Raw genomic sequence first — 17,873 nt, 5'->3', positions numbered from 1 at the left:
CTTTGTGAGTGCAGATAGAACCCAATACTGGGATTTGAGGCAGGGGCCCCAACGCCAAACCCCAACGGCCAGACAAGCAGAGTGCCTTAGAAAGTTCCCAAACCTTTTCCCCTGCAAAACTCCAGTTTCCATGGAAACAAGCTTACATGCAAAGTGTGTCATGACTGTATGTCCAGCTGCAGGCCCAGCCCTCAGGACAAGCCCCTCCTCCACCCTTCTCTGCAGCTCCTGGTAGGGACTGTGTGCAGCAGTGCTGTAGGCAGGAACCAGTAAAGCCACCGGGCCCCTGGGGCAGCGCCAGCCACCCGGCCTCCTCCTTGCTGGGGCATCTGGGCCTCTGGCCTAGAAAGGCAGGAAGTCGTCCACCTCGAGGCGTAAGAAGGGGCCCAGTAGGGCCCTGAGCTTCCAGACAGCGGCTCGGCTCAGCAGGGGTGGCACCAACCCCTCGAAGGGTCCGGGGTCCACCACGTACACGTAGGCCGCTGTGCAGGCCAGCAGGGCACCCAGCAGCAGCCTCAAGGCCAGCAGCCTGCAGGTGGTGGCAATTAAGGGGTAGGGAATGCCCATGGGGATGATCCTGGGGGACTGGGCTCTGCCCAGAAAGTGACCTACCAGAGCTGGCCCTTTAGGCCCTCGGAACATCCCAGCTGTGGCCTGCCTTTCTGTCAGGGAGGGGGCTGGGTCAGAGCCTGTCCTCCGTACTTTGGGGGCCTTGGGGAAGGGCAGGTCCCTAGCCCTGAGGTGCCCACAATATATGTGAATTCCATCGTGGGTCAACCAGCTGTGCCCCTTTCCCCCTCCCTTTCCAAGAATGGTCTCTTGGAACCACTGGGCTTTAGCCCTGAGAGCTGGCCCCTGAAGTTCATTTCTCCGAATCTCCCTAGCGGTACCCTGATCGGGACTCTGGAATCCCAAGGGACAGGGTGGGGACTTACCTCCATGCACGCCATCTGCTGCTGCTTCCTAGCCTGAGCGCGGCAGTGGGCCCTCTCCCTGCGGGGAGTCACACTGTGAGGACCATGCAACTTTTGCCCCCAGCTGGCACCACCTCTTCTGTGGGACTGGAGATCAGAGAAGGGCCCACCCCATCCCGACCTGGTTCAGCCCGGGTCCCTGCATCACCCCAGAATCTCCAGCTGAATGTCTTCCATCTGATCTAGCACACCTCGGATGTCCTTTTTGAGGTTCTAGGAGACAGAGGAAGTGAAGCTGGTCCTCTGTCCCTCCATTGTGCTGTACCCATTGCCTCTCATGGCAGTCATCCCTACCATGGCCCTTTGATGACCTACCAGGAGCCCGGTGGCCTGGTTGTTCAGAGCCATGTGGACCTCAGCCACACCGTCCCACACCTGGGGGCAGGGAATGGGAAGCCTGCGTCACATTCAAGGACACAGCAGGGGCTCCCTCCCACCGCCAGCCAAGCAGACACCTCAGTGATGGCCATCTTCTTTCTCTCAAAGGACAGCCGGATCTGTTGCAGCTCACTCTGGGTGGGGAGGAGCAGTGTGGGCCCAGGAACCTGCTCCCTGCTCCCCAGGCCAAGCCCCTCTCCCCAGGGCCCACCTGGGACTGCCGCACAAAGGACTCTTCCCCCTGACAGAGCTCTTGCGGCCGCAACAGCTGCACAGGTGCCCTGTCTTCCAGGGGCCGGGTGCTGGCTGACTCGGGGGACCGTGGGAAAGCCCCCAGGTCATGCCCCAGGCTGTGGACAGCTCGAGGTGCTGCTGCATGGGTCCGGGGCTGTGCACTCCCGCTTACCCAGGCCAGGGCTGTGCAGCCCGAGTGCTCGGCACACAGAGGCAGGAACTGCTGCCCTGGCCCCAGGAGGGCCCCCAGCTGCTCCCGAAGGTCCTGGTTCTGCCTTTTCTGGGGTCAAGGGACACAAAGAGAGGGTCACCTGTCCTGGTTGCTTCTCAGGCAGGAAGTCGAAGCAGGTGAGCTTGGGCAGGAGTGCCCGTCAGCCCATGTGATGCACTCACCAGGCTGTGGTTCTCCTGCTCCAGCTGTAGAAAGGATTGCTCTGCAGACTCCAGCGTCCCAGCCTGGAGCTGCGTGGGAGCTGTCCTAGGTGAGGCTGCGGCCCCTCCTCCGGGAGACAGGGTTGGACATGGGCAGGGCCTGGGTCCTAAGGTGGGGGATCCTGTCTGCCTAGGTGGCCCCTTTTCATGCTCTGGATGCAGGGGCCAGCTCCACTCTACCTCAGCCTCCACTTCTCGTCGGGACGCTGCTGTCTCTGGAGCTCTCTGCCGTTGCATCTCTCCTTCTTCACTTGACAGAAATATCCCAGGTGCCTCTCCTCCCACTCTGGGTCCCCCACATCCTGTCCCCGGAGCAGGGAAAGGTCTGGAAGACTCTAGTGACTGAGTGGACTGAAACGGGGGCAGACAGGACCACCTCACAAATCCCTGACAGGGCTGATCTAGACATTCTCCATGACTGTTTGAAACTGAGGCTGGGGGACACTGGGAATGAGAGTGTCCACAGGGCCCCAGGGGTTTTGACCCCTCCATTCCTCCCTGTGACCCCTTCCTGACCCCAGGTCCAGGCTCTTGCCTGGCTGACCTGCCACTCTCTTTCAGGGCACTTTAGATGTCACCCTGGCTCACAAATCTACCCAGAATGACAGTCACAAAGGCCTGGGTACAGCCAGGGAGGTCACAATGGGCTGGCGCTAAGGCTGAGGCAGAGGTGAGGCTAGTGGGCCACTCCTGCCCCAACCCCATTCTCATGGTCCCTGAAGCCCCTGCGACTATGTCTCTCCTCCGCGTGTGGAGGTATGTTCATGGTGCCCATCCATTCTCGGAAGGCTGTGCCCTGGAAGAAATCAAGTGTGACAAAAATGGCAGTTGTCCCCACCCCAAATTCAAGCCCCTCCACTGTGTGTTCCTGTCAGGATCTAGCTGATGTAAGGTGGGTGGGTTACATCGTCAAGGCCCCACCCCTTTGGTTATGCCCTCAGGTCCAGTCAGGTTGCCAATGACCTGCTCCTGAACCCCGGTTAGCCCGGCTTTACCATAGCATGCTCATGTCTATTTAAGAGTGGGAACAGCCAAGATGACAACACAAGGGTCTAGAGGCGTCTTACCCTGCCCAAGGTTGGGCTGGAAAGCCAGGCTGAGGATGCTCTCTGCTTCTACTCCATGAGCTTGCACACAGCCCTGAGCCTTGAGGGCCCGTTCCGACCCCAGAGGCCCTGACGTCCCATGCTGACAGATGTCTTGCTGCTCATAGTTCTGGGTGCTTGCTTGGTGGCTAAGTTGCATGTTTTGTTTATTAGCAATGCTGGGGATACAATCTAGGGTCTTGTACACACAAGGTAAACATTCCATTCTTGAGCTTCTCCCCAGCCTAGCTGGTTTTTTGGTTTTGTTTGTTTGTTTGTTTGTTTGTTTCTTTCTTTCTTTCTTGTTTTTTTTTTTTTTTTTCTGAAACAAGGTTTCTGTGTAGCTTTGGAGCCTGTCTTGGAACTTGCACTGTAGACCAGGCTGGCCTCGAACTCACAGAGATCCACTTACCTCCACCTTCCGAGTCCTCCCAAGTGCTGGGATTAGAGGTGTGCACTATCACCACCCGACCTTATTTTTTCATTTTAATAGTTAATATATCTTTATTGTGTGTATTTCTGTGTGTATGCTGTATGCACACGTGTGCAGATGCATTTAGGGGCCAGAAAATAGCAATGGAGTCCATGCAACTCAAGCTACAGGTGTTTGTGAGCCACCTGCTGCGGGTACTGTGAACTGAAGTCTGGTCTTTTGCAGGAGAAGGAACTGCTTTTAACTACCGAGCCATCTCTGCTGCCTCACGGATGTACACGATCTCACTGATTTAAGTCTCTTCTGCTTTTTCCACTTCTTAGGATCTCCCAGCAGATGTTGGGTTTCTCCTGTGTGTCTTTGGTATTTGTATGTCAATTCCTTCAAGTCTTAATTCTCTCTTTCTTTAAAACAAATATCGATTTTTTTTTTGTGCGCATGCACATGCGTGGTTTATTTGTATTTTGGGTCTGTGTGTTTTGCCTGCTTGCATGTTCACGTGCATGCTTTGTGTCCATGGAGCCAGAGGAGGGAACAGAAGTGTTGTTTCAGAGTCTCTCACTGGGATTTGGAGCACACTGATTAGACCAGTCTAGCTGACCAGTCAATCCCGGCCACGTCTGTCCATCTCAGCCCCACTGCACTGGGATTACAGTGTGGGCCATCACACCTGGTCTTTACCGGTCTCCTCGGGCTCAGACTCAGGTTCTCAGGCTTTAGCCGGTCTCTCTCTTTACACACAGTCTTGTGTCATTTAATGATGGGGTATTTAATGATAATTTGGCATTCTGAGGTACACGTATGTAATCCTAGGCAGTGCCATTTCCTATGCACCGGGCCATGTGGGACCTGGGTGTGAAGCACTCACTGCTCCTTGAGTTGGCCTGAGGAAGGTGCAGAACGGACACTCAGCCTAGATGCCAGAGACTGTCACAGTGGAACTCAGCTGTGTTTTGCAGTAAATCCTTCTAAAACAAACACAAAGAGCACACTAAAACCGCAAAACATCTCATGGTAAATGCATAAGGGAGCATCATAGCCATTTATTGTGATTTCGAAGTGTTGGACACTGCACCTTGCATGTACTGCACTTGATGCTGCTGGCAGAACCATGGGTGCATTCTTGCCATTCCCACTACAAGCATGAGGGGTATGTTATGCCACAGTGCCGACAGCATAATTAGTTGATGTGAATTTTTCAATACCACCAAAATTTTTTAGCCGTGATGGGGACAGACCCAGGACTTTGCACATGATAGGCAAGCAGCTACCGCTGAGTTGTGCTCCCAGTCCTTAATAGTATACATTCTTATGGGACCACATGTGGCCTGTAGTTGACCAAAGTGTTACATAGCATATAATGGTCTATTAAAAAATTTGAATTTCAATGGTCATATTTTTTAATTCCTGAGGTGTTACTGCTCATCCCTGGAGGCCTCTTCTTATTTTCAGAGTATCCTGTTCTCTTTTTCAGGGTACAGTGGTTTGGGGGAGATCCTGTTCTCTTTTCAGAGTACAGTGGTTTGGGGGAGATCTTGTTCTCTTTTAGGGTATAGTGGTTTGGGGGAGATCCTGTTCTCTTTTCAGGGTACAGTGGTTTGGGGGAGATCCTGTTCTCTTTTAGGGTACAGTGGTTTGGGGGAAAACCTGTTCTCTTTTAGGGTACAGTGGTTTGGGGGAGATCCTGTTCTCTTTTAGGGTACAGTGGTTTGGGGGAGATCCTGTTCTCTTTTAGGGTACAGTGGTTTGGGGGAGATCTTTTGCTGCCTACACTTTCCCTTTCCCCCTTGTGGTTCTTTGGTTTTACTTTCCTTTATGTTTGGTCTTGAGACTTCTCACTAGACATTATTCTATTATTCTTTTTGCTTGTTCGTTTTTTGGTTTTCAAGACAGGGTTTCTCTGTGTAACAGCCCTTGCTGTCCTAGAACTCGCTCTGCAGACCAGGCTGGCCTCAACCTCTCAGAGCTCTGCCTGCCTCTGCCTCCAAAGTGCTGGGATTAAAAGCGTGCGCCGCCACCACTTGGTGACACTATTCTGATAGAAACCCGTCTGGTTTTTCTTTCCTGTCTCTGTTTCTGAAGGGGCTGAGGAAGCTAATAGGTACTTTTCCTGTTAACTGCAGGGTGGTCCAGGTCTGCGGAGGAAAGCCTCTGGCCACACATCTCCCTGCTCCAGCTCTGGTGTCTGGAACGGAGACTTAGATCTAGAGAGTTCATCTAGGAAGTTCTATTGGCAGTCGCCATAATCAGTACTGGAGTACAGGCTCGCCCCAGTCAGTGCCCAGTCCCAGCACGTGTGTCTCTGAGTTAGCTTTGCATCCCGTTTTCAGTTTGCTGCAGTCCCTTTGCAGATGCTTCCCATCCTGCTGTTTTGCAGACCTGGACTGGGTACCCAACAGAAACCTCTGAGACCTGTGGCAGAGGATGCAATGTGTACTACAGCACCAGCTCAGGCTGGGCCCAGCTGGCCACACAAGACACACCTTAGATCCATAGCAGCAGGCAGAGAATGGCAGTAGTGTAATGGGAAGGCCCCGAGTTGCCTCAGTGTGTCCCGGAGGGTGCTAGGTCTTCCAAGCCTGCTGTCTGTGCGTTCCTGTCTGGGATCTCATGGTTACCAGGATATGCTGGTCTCCAAGGTGGGAGCCTACGAAGGCCTGTGGATGGCATTGGGTGTGAAGTGGCTGTGGGTAGGGGTGAAGGGTGGCAGCAGCAAAGGCCCTGAGTAGCTGACATTCATTAACGGTGTCTTCGTACTCTCTTCTGTGTCTCCAACCTTGCAAATGCTCAGGATCCTCGGGGACTCTTGTCCTGTACTAGAGCAGCCTCACATAGGCTATAGGCTAGGCTTCTCAGGCTGCAACGCCAAGTGCCCAGGTTGGCTACAGCAGCTGGGCAGCCGTAATGAAAAATGCAGGGTACTTGAGCTGCTCTTCTGCGCTCCTGAGACCCTAGGGTACCCACCTTAACCTGGAAGCCCGCATCCTCAGATCACCTTACCTTTGTTTGAGCTCTGCCCTATCTGGAAGGTTGGTTTCTCTCAGAGCCAGTCCTGAAGACGCCGTCCCTGTCTCCACAGTCCTTGTACGGTCTTGAGTGTCCTGGGAGGTGGGGGAGTCTGGAAGGAGAGAAGAATCCTGGGTCTGCATCATGGCTGACTGCTTCTCGGAGCGTCAGCTGTACTAACTTGTGTTAATCAGCCTGCAAACTGATATGTGGGGTTGGCGTGAGGGTCTGTGTGGAGCCCAGACTCCATGCAGAAGGGCTGGGTCTACATTGGTAGGGGTCCTATATAGGTGCAGAGACTTCACAGCCACACAGAAAGTGTGGGAAACTAGTGTGTGTTGTTAGGAGCTAGAGTGGCCCTGGCCCCTGTTGCTAGGCAGCACACTTCCCTGGACACCAGTTGCCATGGCAGCCGCTTCATGCCCATGTTGCCATGACACCCAGATGGCCTTGAGGATCCTGGAGTGGTGGTAAGGGGCTAGCTACAGACACACTCACCCCCTCCTTGACTGGTACCTAGGGGATGCTAAAGAAAGAAGAGAGGGGAGAGACCGTGTTACCCACAGCTTCTTGCCTATAGCTGGCCTGGCATGAAGATAGGGGCCCCATGGTCTGATTTTGCTGTTCTCATCGTGGCCTTGACATTCAGTGTCCCTTGTTCATTTCAGGGCCTGAGTAACCTCAGAGTCACAGAATCAGCCACATCCCTGAGGTGTTCCCATCTCTGCTTTTTGGGGGTTTTGTTTTTTGTTCTTTGTGTTTGTTTGTCTTTTGTTTTTCTCTGTGTAGCCCGGACTGTCCTGGAACTACCTCTATAGATTAGGCTGGACTTGAACTTACCGAGATCCACCTGCCTCTGCCTCCTGAGTGCTGGACCTAAAGATGTGTGCCACCATACCCGGCCCATCTCTGTGCTCTTAACCCTGGCTTCTGGCCCAGTGCGTCCTCTCCGCTTGCAGCCTCAGAACACTGGAGGATCCTAGCAGACCCCAGATGAATGGACCTATGGGTTTTGGGACATTCCTGGAAAGGCCTTGGAACTGCCCTCTCTCACTTGGGACTCAGGCCGCTCCTGTTATCTCTTTCCCAGGACCTAGGGTGTGACCTAGGCATGAATTCTCCTTTGGTCTATTAGAGATGCAAGGTGACACTTGGCTGTGGCCTCAGGTCTCCCAGGCGTCCTTAGACTCATAACCACAGGGGCAGATGAGGGATGAAGTGGCCTGAGTGACCGAGTCAGAGGGCGGGGGCTGTTAGGCCTCTGCTCTGGCACGGTAGGCGTGTGCTTCTGAGAGTTATGTGACCTTTTCTGTCCTCCCCAGTCTGTGGAGGACGGGCTACAGAACAAGCTGGGAGTTGGGTCCTGGGACAGCGTGTGGGCCTTAGAATTAGTCATGTTGCTTCACACTTGTGTGTATCAGGATTGTGGAAGGCTAATGCAGGAGGATTGCCATAAGTTTGGGGCCAACCTAGGATACCCAGTGAGACCCTATCTCTATGTCTTATCCCCCCCAAAGAGGGCGCTAGGTGGGCTGGGTCCTTGAGGCCCTTTTGGGGATCCCCATTTCATAGGCTAAAGCTCTGGGAGGGAAGGTACACCTGTGGCTGCCCAGGCTCTCATGTGGCTTTTGTGCTCTCAGGATGTGCGTAGTGACAAGCCATTTGCCTTTCTCCTCTGTGGTCACTCTTGGGACACTGTTGCTCATATCATGTTTGACTTTTGGTTTTTCGAGACAGGGTTTCTCTGTAGGTTTGGTGCCTGTCCTGGAACTAGATTAGGCTGGCCTCAAACTCACAGAGATCTGCCTGCCTCTGCCTCCCGAGTGCTGGGATTAAAGGCGTGCGCCACCACCGCCTGGCTGCTACTTCTGTTTTAAAATGTAAGAATCAGGAAGATAAGAGTGCTAAAGAAAGCCGCCCTGTGGGTGACACATCCTCAAGAGATTACCATCTTTCCAGGATGCTGAGGCGTCACGCTGGGAGGTGCCAGGCTGGCTGGCCACCGTGCTGCTGTGTTCCAGGAGCTTGCTGACTGAGCCAAGCGTGCCAGCCCTGCCCAGGCTGAGGGCCTCTCTCCTTACCGACGAGCCCCACCCCAATAGGGTCAGATCCCTTCTCATGTCACTTCTAGAAGGACAGTGGTGTCCAGAATGTCAGCATTAAGGGACTGCCTGGTGGTCAGTACCAAGTTCACCTTACTGGGATGGGACCAGATCTGGGTTCTTATCTCTTGTGTTCTGTCCTACCTGGCCCTCTTCCTGGTGGGTACTGGCCTGTCACTGCAGGTAACAGTGCCACACTAGGAACACCCAAGGGCTGTTTCTGCATCCAGACACCAGGACTCTTAGGTTAAAGTGGACTGTGGAGCAAATGATAGGTCACCTCAAGAGCTGTCCCCGTCCTCTCCCATACTAGTGGCCGGCAGAGGAAGAGTAGAGTGCAGTTCCTATGTTGGCCACCAGATGGCACCTCAACCCTGCAGACCAGGCACAGGAGCTTGGGGGCCCAATGCCTCAGGCAGAAGTAGGTGAAGAATGAATTCACCCTGGCTGAAATTTCTGCCAGGGAAGGGCAGAGCAGGGGCAAAGCTTCCACTTCCGCTTGTGTCTGTGGTTTCCACAACGGGTAGTCATGCTGTCACAACTCTCGCTGTTCTGAGGGTGTTCTTTTCCCTGCTTACTTTGAAGCAAATTACCCTAGGCTTTCCCAGCACTGTACAGGGGTTCCCCCATCTCTCCCATGGGCATCTCTGGATTGGTTTCTCCTTGTTACAGGGCAGTTAGAACTGGGATAAGGAATCTTGAAGCTATGTGAGCAGGGGAGCTCAGGGTGGCCCCAGCCATCAAGTCGGAATACCGTGATCTCACCTTGGCTGAGAATGGCCCAGGGACTCCGGACTGCTCTCCTTGCATGGACTTCTAGTGGGGTGGCGACCACCTACCAGGTGACGAGCACCTAAAACTGGAACTTTGCCATTGGTCTGGTTGGAGAACCTGGAGCTTGGGCCTGGAGTGAGCACAGTACTCAGGCTACGTCTGACGGCTTCAGGTGGACACATGTTTACTTTTGTGCTGGGGACGCGACTTTAGGGAGGAGAGTCCGTGTAGAGTTCAGAGTGTACCTGCCATTTTCCTGACCTTTAGCAGGACTTTCAGCCTTGGCTCTCTCAGTCCAGGTTACTAGGCTTGTCTGACATCCTTGGGCTCTGGGCAGGGCTCTACCTCAATCCACGGAGCCTTCCTGAGATGGGGGCTCCAGAGTACAAGTCAGGAGTGGAGCTGGAGAGCCCAGTTTTGTCTCCGGGTAGGATGTCCCTTTCATCCATAGACTATAGCATGCTTGTACCCTATGGAGTGGCGCTGTGGTAGCTCCTCGCCTCTGCATGTTCTGCGACCGGAAGTAGACAGCCGCTCAGGTAATGGAGGGGGGACACATTTGCTGGCATGGCCGGAAGTAGCCGCTCAGGTGATGGAGGGGGCACATTTGCTGGTGTGGCGCACTCAGCCCCTCAGAGTGGTAACTCCCTGTTGCACTCCCCACATGTTCTACCAAAAGGCCACCTGCCCACTATATAGGAGGAAGTCTTGCCTTGCTAACCAGAGTTCCTGCTCCAGGTAACTCCACTTTTGACTGAGTCTATCTAAATGGCCACAATGGGACACTGCTCGTAGAGCTGCCCTTCCTGCTATCCAGAGAGCAGACTGTCCATCCATGTTCTGGTCCTCTCCTCCTCAGGCCTCTTCAGGGCCTTCTCTCTATGCCCTGCTGTGTAAAGCTGGTTCTACTGAGCACTGCTGGCAAGTGTGTAAAGCTCACCCCTGAGTCGTGGAGCCAGCGAGAGCGGTGCCCACCCCTGCCGCAAGCTCTCTGGTGATCTGCAGACTTTTCTTCCATCCACCACACACCCACTTCCTCTCTCTCTCACACCTGGCCACTCCAGTGTGGGAGCACCCTCAGCAGCCCCTCAGTGGGAGCACTCTCACTGGGAGCACCTCAGCAGCCCCTCAGTGGGAGCACCTCAGCAGCCCCTCAGTGGGAGCACCTCAGCAGCCCCTCACTGAGAGCACCTCAGCAGCCCCTCACTGGGAGCACCTCAGCGGCCCCTCACTGGGAGCACCCTCAGCGGCCCCTCACTGGGAGCACCCTCAGCGGCCCCTCACTTATCTGACTTTGAGATGTTTGTGGACCAGGTGAGCCCCTGGGCCCTTTACCAAAAAAGATGAATTCTGGTTTCATGCTGTGCGTCCCTCTCCCACCTTCTAGGTTCCCCCTTTCTGGTCCCATTCTTGGCCACTCCCATTCACCCTGCTCACTGTCCTCCTCTTCAGTGTACTGTGCTCCTCCCTGCCGGCCCACCTCTGCCTGGAGCCCCAGCCTCACTTCCTCCAGCTCCTTGGGTTATAGCCCCTAAGAAGCTTCTGGGCCAGAGGCTTCAACCTTGTGTTTTGGAACATGGATTAAAAGCAAGTCCTCCTGCTACCCCCTCACAACCTTACCCAGTCAGCCAACTGAGGAGCCAGTCACCCTACCACATACCTACTCTATGGCTGGGGGCTGCACTGCCACTCAGGCTAGAAGCCACCAGGCCTCCCAGGAGGCAGCAACATCTTCTCACTGGAGTCTGTGTCACGGATAAAGGGCAGTATCGGCCCCTTGTCCATGTGCCAGAAGCTGCTTGCCATATGAGAGAGATGCTTAATTTATCTCAGGATTATAAACATGGTAATTTCTTGGAGATTCAATTACGTGTTTTCATTGTTACCCTGGTAATCAAGAAAACGATTTTTAATGATAGGCCGGGAGATAGTACCAATCTTGGAGGGAGGATGGGGCAGGCAGGTGATAAGGGACCAGAAGGACAATGTCTACAGGCAAGTGGGACCATGCTACCCCATGTACGGCAGTCCCCACAGTCATTCAGGTTCTCCGTCTCCCCACCTGCTTGTGAGCTCACCTCTGGAATACTTCAATCATCTATCTTTGGGAGCCTCTGCAGCAAACCAGGGGCTCCTCAGGGAGGGTCTTGGTCCTGTTCCCCCACCCCCAGTGATGTCTCAGCTCTAAATAACAGTGCCAGGATTAACATCGCTGGCAGCCAACAGTACCAGGTGATTGGAAAAGGGGTTTTATGGCCTCTTGGGTAAAATTGAACTTGCATCCGATGTGTGTTTCCAAGATGGGATTTTCCTCCCCGGCAAATGAAGCACGTTCCCACTAATTACAACAGCCGCTCCAGGTCACCCATCACACACGGTACACGTCTGAGGGTCAAGGCTGGGTCATCTACAGGAGCCCGAATCTGCTGCTGACCTTGCTGCTGGCTCTCAAGGAGGCGACCGTGCAGTCAGGAGAGGCGAGAGCAATGAGTGCACAGGGAGAGATGAGATGAGGTGAGAGATGAGAGGCTAGCCTGACAGAGCACACCAGGGGAGACACCTTTGAGGCCCAGGCTACTGGGGACCAAAGGCCCCTCAGCAAGCTGGACCCAGGGTAGAGCCCTGGACATGTTGCAGCAGGACCTGGGGTCTTATGCTGATGGTGGACTGTGTACAACTCCTTCTGAGTTCCCCACTAGCTCTGACTTCAGCTTCCTCCAACCAGTGCCAGACTGGGCCCAACAGGAACAGGCCCTGCCTCCATGCTGCTTTCAGGCCTTTTGACTTTGGCTGTCTCCCTACCACAGGGCATGGGGGCATGAAGCCACCTCCGGGTAAGCAGGTAGAGAGACCTTTTGGGTTTGGGTCAGGTTCTGGGGAAGGAAGACAAGTCTGTCCCACATAGAGACACAGGGACACAGTCACTATTACTGACCTCCTGTCCCCACCAAATCAGGGCAGCTGCTGTCACCATCCACTTTACAGGCTCCAGAGAGGCCTAGGGTTTATCTGGGGTCATAGTGCAGATAGGCAAAAGTGAGTTGCTATAGGCATCATTGTGAGCATGTGCCGTGTCCTTAAAGAACATAACGAAGTGTACCTGTAGGGGTGCAAGGCAAAGCCACTCCATGCTGCCGCTTCCTGCCAGGCCCCACAAATGTGTTTGTTTTGATATAGAGTTTCTTTGTGTAACCCTGGCTGTCCTGGAACTTGATTTGAAGACCGGTATGGTCTTGACCTCAGAGATCCACCCGCTTCTGCCTCCTGAATGCTGGGATTAAAGGCATGGGCCACCACCACCTTGCTCCCTACAAAGTTTTGATTACCAGTTTCCAGTGAACCCAAAAGGAGGAGGAAGAGGGATGACTCCCAGTGTCCTGGGAGGAGACTTTCCCTAGAGTAATTACCTTTCATTCACTTGCCATAAACACTAACCTGTTTTTTCCTTTTCCAATAATTGCACTGATTTAATTTTAACCAAGATTAAATGTTCTCTCTAAGCTCAAGATACACTAACTGCCCTGTCAAGATTCGTTGGAGCTTTGCACCCTCTCCCTTCAGCAGCAGCCAATCTAACCAGAAGGCTGAGCCACTCTGCTAGGCAGAGGCTGTGCTGGTCTGGGATGCTGAGTCTTCGGAGAATCCATCTTTACCGCCAGTGCCGTGGCCATGAACCTGTACCACCATGTAACCTCCATCACTTCCACCGCGGTCACCACCCCATCACCGTCACCATCATCATTCCCATCATGGTCCTCACCTCCGTCACCACCTCTGTTAACACCTCCACCATCACTTTGATCACAGCCTCTACCTTCCACCGCCCCATCACCTCCATATCCCTTTTTATAGATGTGGTCTCTCTGTGTAGCCCTGGATTTCTTGGAACTCACTATGTAGACCAGGCTGGCCTTGAACTCATAGAGATCATCCTGCCTCTGCTTCCTGAATTTTAAGATAAAATTCATGCACCACCGCACACAACTCACCTCCATTATCATCACCACCACCACCACCACTATCACATCACCAACCATGATCACATCGCCAATCAACAGCACATCACTAACTATTATCACCAAATGACCAAGTGTCGCCATTACTGTCATCGTCACCACTATGCCACCATCACCATCATGGTCACCCTCATGATCACCATCATGATCACACTCACCACCACACCAACAGCTCTCATTACCACCATCACCATCTCGACTATCACCACCACCATCACACCAGACCATCAACTGTCATCACCACTCCCACAATACCATTCTTCACAATCACCACGGGCACCACCACCACCAGATCACCAACTATTACGTCACCACCTCTGCCATCATGGTCTCCACTACCAGCTTACCGTCACCATCCCTACCATCACCACCACCATTTCCTTTACCACTCCTGACTCCTAGCTGGGTGACTGTCGGCCTCCTACTTTCCACCACATCTTCCATATTGACAAGTGGGTGCTGAGTTTGAGGCTTGCCGTTGTTCCTGTGGAGCAGCCTCCCTGATGCTGCAGGTGAAGGGTCTAATACAGCCATCTGCAGAAGTAGAGAACGTGGGGTGGACACAAGGACTAGACAGAGCTGACCTCGAGAGACATTCCCATGCTCCTACTGTCTCGGCAACAGTCTAACGAGTTCACCTTCTCCTCCTTCCCCTCTTCCTTCTTCCTTTTCTCTTCCTTCTCCCCTCTTCCTTTTTTTTTTTTTGAGACAGGTCTCACTCTGTAGCCTAGCTTAGGCCTTCACTATGTAGCTGAGACTGGCCTCAATTTGCAGCAATCCTCCTGCCTCAGACTCTTGAGTGTTGGAAACGTAAGCATGTGCCACCACGCCTGTAAGTACTGACCCAGTTTCTGTCACTGACCAGGCTGGGGCAGAAGTGGTGAGGTAGGGACTGGGGAGAAGCACTGAGGTCTGTTTGCCCTGCGCCCCTCAGCGGGGCTCCTGGGAGAGGGACCCAGGCATTGAGTCTTCACTGCTTTAAGCGCACAAGGCAAGGCACTCAGAGCCCTGGTGCTGGTTTCCTGCCCCTGGGTGTTGCTCTCATGTTAGATGGCATAAGACAGTGTTCACAGACAGTAGACCATTGGGGCCAGAGGGCAAGGACACTCATGGGTAGCCACCAAGGGTGCTGATGTCATGGGGTCCTTTTTGAGTCATCTCAAGGAGGACCATGGGAAGTGAGCAGGTAGCTGGGCCTCCTGTGGCGGTAGGCCATTGCTGCCATGTGATTTCTCTTCTTGGTGCTGGATGGCCCACTGGGCTTCTCAGCCCATCAACTGCCGGCACAATGTGCCCTATACTGACAGGGCCGGCCAGGGCACACAGAGAGGAGCAGCCCTGGGAGCAATGTCTGTGCTGCTGGGGACACTGGGGACTCCAGGTCCAGGCTGAGCTAGGTTCCTCTCCTGTATCAGGCATTTTGTGGTCCCTCACTCTGGCCTACATTGGGCAGGAGTGCCTGAGCACAGCAAAACGCTGGGGGGTGGGGACTTAAGGCTCAGAGGATTGGACTGGAGCCAAGGTTTAGTTACCCAAGAACCCTGCTGGGGCCAAAAACATGCCTGTGGAGCCTCAGTCATGTGGACACAGCAGGGCTCCCTGCTGCCAGGTGGCCCTAGCCCACCTCACCTGAGCTACACTAAATTTCTCTTGTGTTTGGGAAATATTATTAACAATTAAAAATCTTAAATCTTGGTGACATTCCCAGTGGCCAGATAATTAATACGAGAGCAGATAATAATTACTCGATGATTAATAACTATATTTTATAGTTTTCTAGGTAATTATAATAAAGAGAAAGTTAAATGAAAGCCTATCTAAGTTGCTGATGGCCCGAGCACTGCGGGCACCTTGGTGCTGCTAAGTCTATGCTTCCTGGTCACACTTGCTTCTAGGCCATAAGCCAGGGCAGCTGTGCTTCACATCTGCAGGGCGAGGATAGCACACCTGTGTGCAGAGAGTTAGTTTTGAGCTACATGGTGAAGCCTGTCTCTTCCCTTGTCCTTCTTGGCTGCGTGTGGCCGTGGGGTAGGCTCAGTGGTTCCCCATCCCTACAGGTATCTTGAGTCTCAAGGCTTGTAGACTTGTGCATCTTCAGACACTCATGGGCTGCTTCCTGGTCCTCTCCCTGCCCTAGTTCTAGCTCTTGCCATACTCTGAGATCTGTCCTAGGGTCATTCCACCCACCAGCTCTCTAACATGAATAGTTGCTCAGTGTTGCCCTGGTTCTGTGAACTTGGAGCCTGTGGTCCATAGGAAGCCTCCATCTGCTAGGGGAGGGAGAGGGCAACTCCGGCAAGAGGGCTTGCACCCTGTACCTGGCAGCATCTACCAGTTCCGCCAGCCCTGAACAACGGCTCAGAGGCTTTTTGTTGGGGGAGGCTGCTTGTTAGTTTCCTGGCCACCCAGACTCCCGAAATAATCACACAGAAACTATATTATTTAAATCACTGCTTGGCCAATCACTTAAGTGTGTTGCCAGCTAACTCCCATATCCTTTTTTAATTGATTTTTATTGAGCTCTACATTTTTCTGCTCCCTCTCCCCTCCCCTTCAACCCTCTCCCAAGGACCCCATTGGGAAATTTACTCAGGAGATTTTGTCTTTTTCTATTTTTCATGTAGATTATATTCATATATATCTCTCTTAGGGTTCTCATTGTCTAGGTTCTCTGGAATTGTGGTTTGTAGGCTGGCTTTCTTTGCTTTATGTTTAAAAACCACTTATGAGTGAGTACATGTGATAACTGTCTTTTTGGGTCTGGGTTACCTCACTCAAAATGATGTTTTCTAGCTCCATCCGTTTGCCTGCAAAATTCAAGATGGTGTTATTTTTTTCTGCTGTATAGTACTCCATTGTGTAAATGTACCACATTTTCCTTATCCATTCTTCAGTCGAGGGACATTTAGGTTGTTTCCATATGAACATAGGAACATATGTTGAGCACATGCCCTTGTGGCAAGATTGAGCATCCTTTGGATATATACTCAAAAGTGGTATTACTGGATCTTGAGGAAGGTTGTTTCCTAATTTTCTGAGACATCCAAAGGGGCTGTACCAGCTTGCATTCCCACCAGCAATGCAGAAGTGTTCCCTTTTCCCCACAACCTCTCCAGCATAAGTTGTCATCAGTGTTTTTGATCTTGGCCATTCTTACAGGTGTAAGATGGAATCTCAGAGTTGTTTTGATTTGCATTTCTCTGATGACTAAGGATGTTGGACATTTCCTTAAGTGTCTTTCAGCCATTTTAGATTCCTCTGTTGAGAGTTCTCTGTTTAGGTCTGTACTCCATTTTTTAAATTGTATTATTTGTTATTTTGATGACCAATTTCTTGAGTTCTTTGTATATTTTGGAGAACAGACCTCTGTCTGATGTGGGGCTAGTAAAGATCTTTTCCCATTCTGTAGGCTGTCATTTTGTCTTGTTGTCTGTGTCCTTTGCTTTACAGAAGGCGTTCAGTTTCAGGAGGTCCCATTTATTAATTGTTTCTCTCAGTGTCTGCGCTGCTGGGGTTATATGTAGGAAGTAGTCTCCTGTGCCAATGTGTTCAAGTGTACTTCCCACTTTCTCTTCTATAAGATTCAGTGTGACTGGCTTTATGTTGAGGTCTTTGATCCATTTAGACTTGAGTTTTGTGCATGGTGATAGATATGGATCTATTTTCATTCTTCTTCATGTTGATATCCAGTTATGCCAGCACCATTTGTTAAATTTGCTTTCTTTTTTTTTGATATTTTTTGCTTCTTTGTCAAAAATCAGGTGTTTGTAAGTGTGTGGATTAATATCCAGGTCTTTGATTCAGTTCCATTGGTCCTCCTGTCTATTTTTATGCTAATACCAGGCTGTTTTCAATACTGTTAGCTCCCATATTTCTATTATTTTATATTTTGCCATGAGGCTCGTGGCCTACGGGAAGGGTTCTAGCTACTGGCTCACGTATTTCTTGTCTGGCAGCTCCATGGCCTCTCCTTTTGACTCCGCCTTCTTTCTCTCAGCATTCCTTTTAGTTTTCCCGCCTAGCTCTATTCTGCTAAACCATTGGCCAAAACCAATTATTCATTAATCATAAAAAGCAACACATAGACAGAAGGACTTCCCACGCCAGGCTTTTAGGGGCCCACACAGGGACAGAATCTGGGGGGTCTGTGCCTTTCATGCAGGACAGTTCTCCTATTCTTCCGAGTCAGATATTGCTGTGCTGCCCATCCATTTCACATCCCCTCAGCTTCCCGAACTCTGAGCAGGACCATCCTTCATCAGCATCCTTACAGAAGGGCCCAGAACCCCTATCAGACTCTGGTGTCATTATGACCCCAGAGTAGACTGGCTAACTCTGGACATGGGGATTGAGGGATCGCACTTTATACTCCTTCTCCCATGGTGCTCCATATGGGAGAAGAGAATGAATGAAAGGCCTCTGGACCGCTGTGGGCTCAA

The 17,873-nt window shown here is 52.2% G+C and overlaps 1 protein-coding gene across 1 annotated transcript; it reads right to left on the bottom strand.

Annotated features, from left to right (window-relative positions):
- Positions 1-213: 213 nt before the first annotated feature.
- Positions 214-6,898, bottom strand: Ccdc188 (coiled-coil domain containing 188). The gene is made up of 9 exons (XM_048452327.3): positions 6,537-6,898; positions 1,980-2,814; positions 1,564-1,866; positions 1,430-1,486; positions 1,290-1,349; positions 1,123-1,187; positions 936-993; positions 613-662; positions 214-529 (listed from the first exon to the last, which is right to left on the bottom strand). The coding sequence occupies exons 2-9, from the start codon at positions 2,508-2,510 to the stop codon at positions 343-345; spliced, it is 1,311 nt and encodes a 436-aa protein (XP_048308284.1). The 5' UTR covers positions 2,511-2,814; positions 6,537-6,898; the 3' UTR covers positions 214-342.
- Between the last annotated feature and the right edge of the window lie 10,975 nt (positions 6,899-17,873).

This window comes from Myodes glareolus, chromosome 2 (genome assembly GCF_982192425.1).
Source record: "Myodes glareolus chromosome 2, mMyoGla1.1, whole genome shotgun sequence".
Classification (NCBI taxonomy): domain Eukaryota; kingdom Metazoa; phylum Chordata; class Mammalia; order Rodentia; family Cricetidae; genus Myodes; species Myodes glareolus.
Note: the sequence above shows the minus strand (reverse complement) of the source record. Positions and strands in the feature narration are given on the sequence as shown.

What these genes read in the sequence shown, in the direction of transcription:
- Ccdc188 (XM_048452327.3), bottom strand. Translation starts at nt 2,510, where the DNA reads ATGGAGGGGTCAAAACCCCTGGGGCCCTGTGGACACTCTCATTCCCAG. An exon ending in AGAAGATGGCCATCACTGAG is followed by an intron (nt 1,350 to 1,429) that starts GTGTCTGCTTGG and finishes CCCTGCCCCCAG; the next exon opens with GTGTGGGACGGTGTGGCTGA. An exon ending in GGCCTAAAGGGCCAGCTCTG is followed by an intron (nt 530 to 612) that starts GTAGGTCACTTT and finishes CACCACCTGCAG; the next exon opens with GCTGCTGGCCTTGAGGCTGC.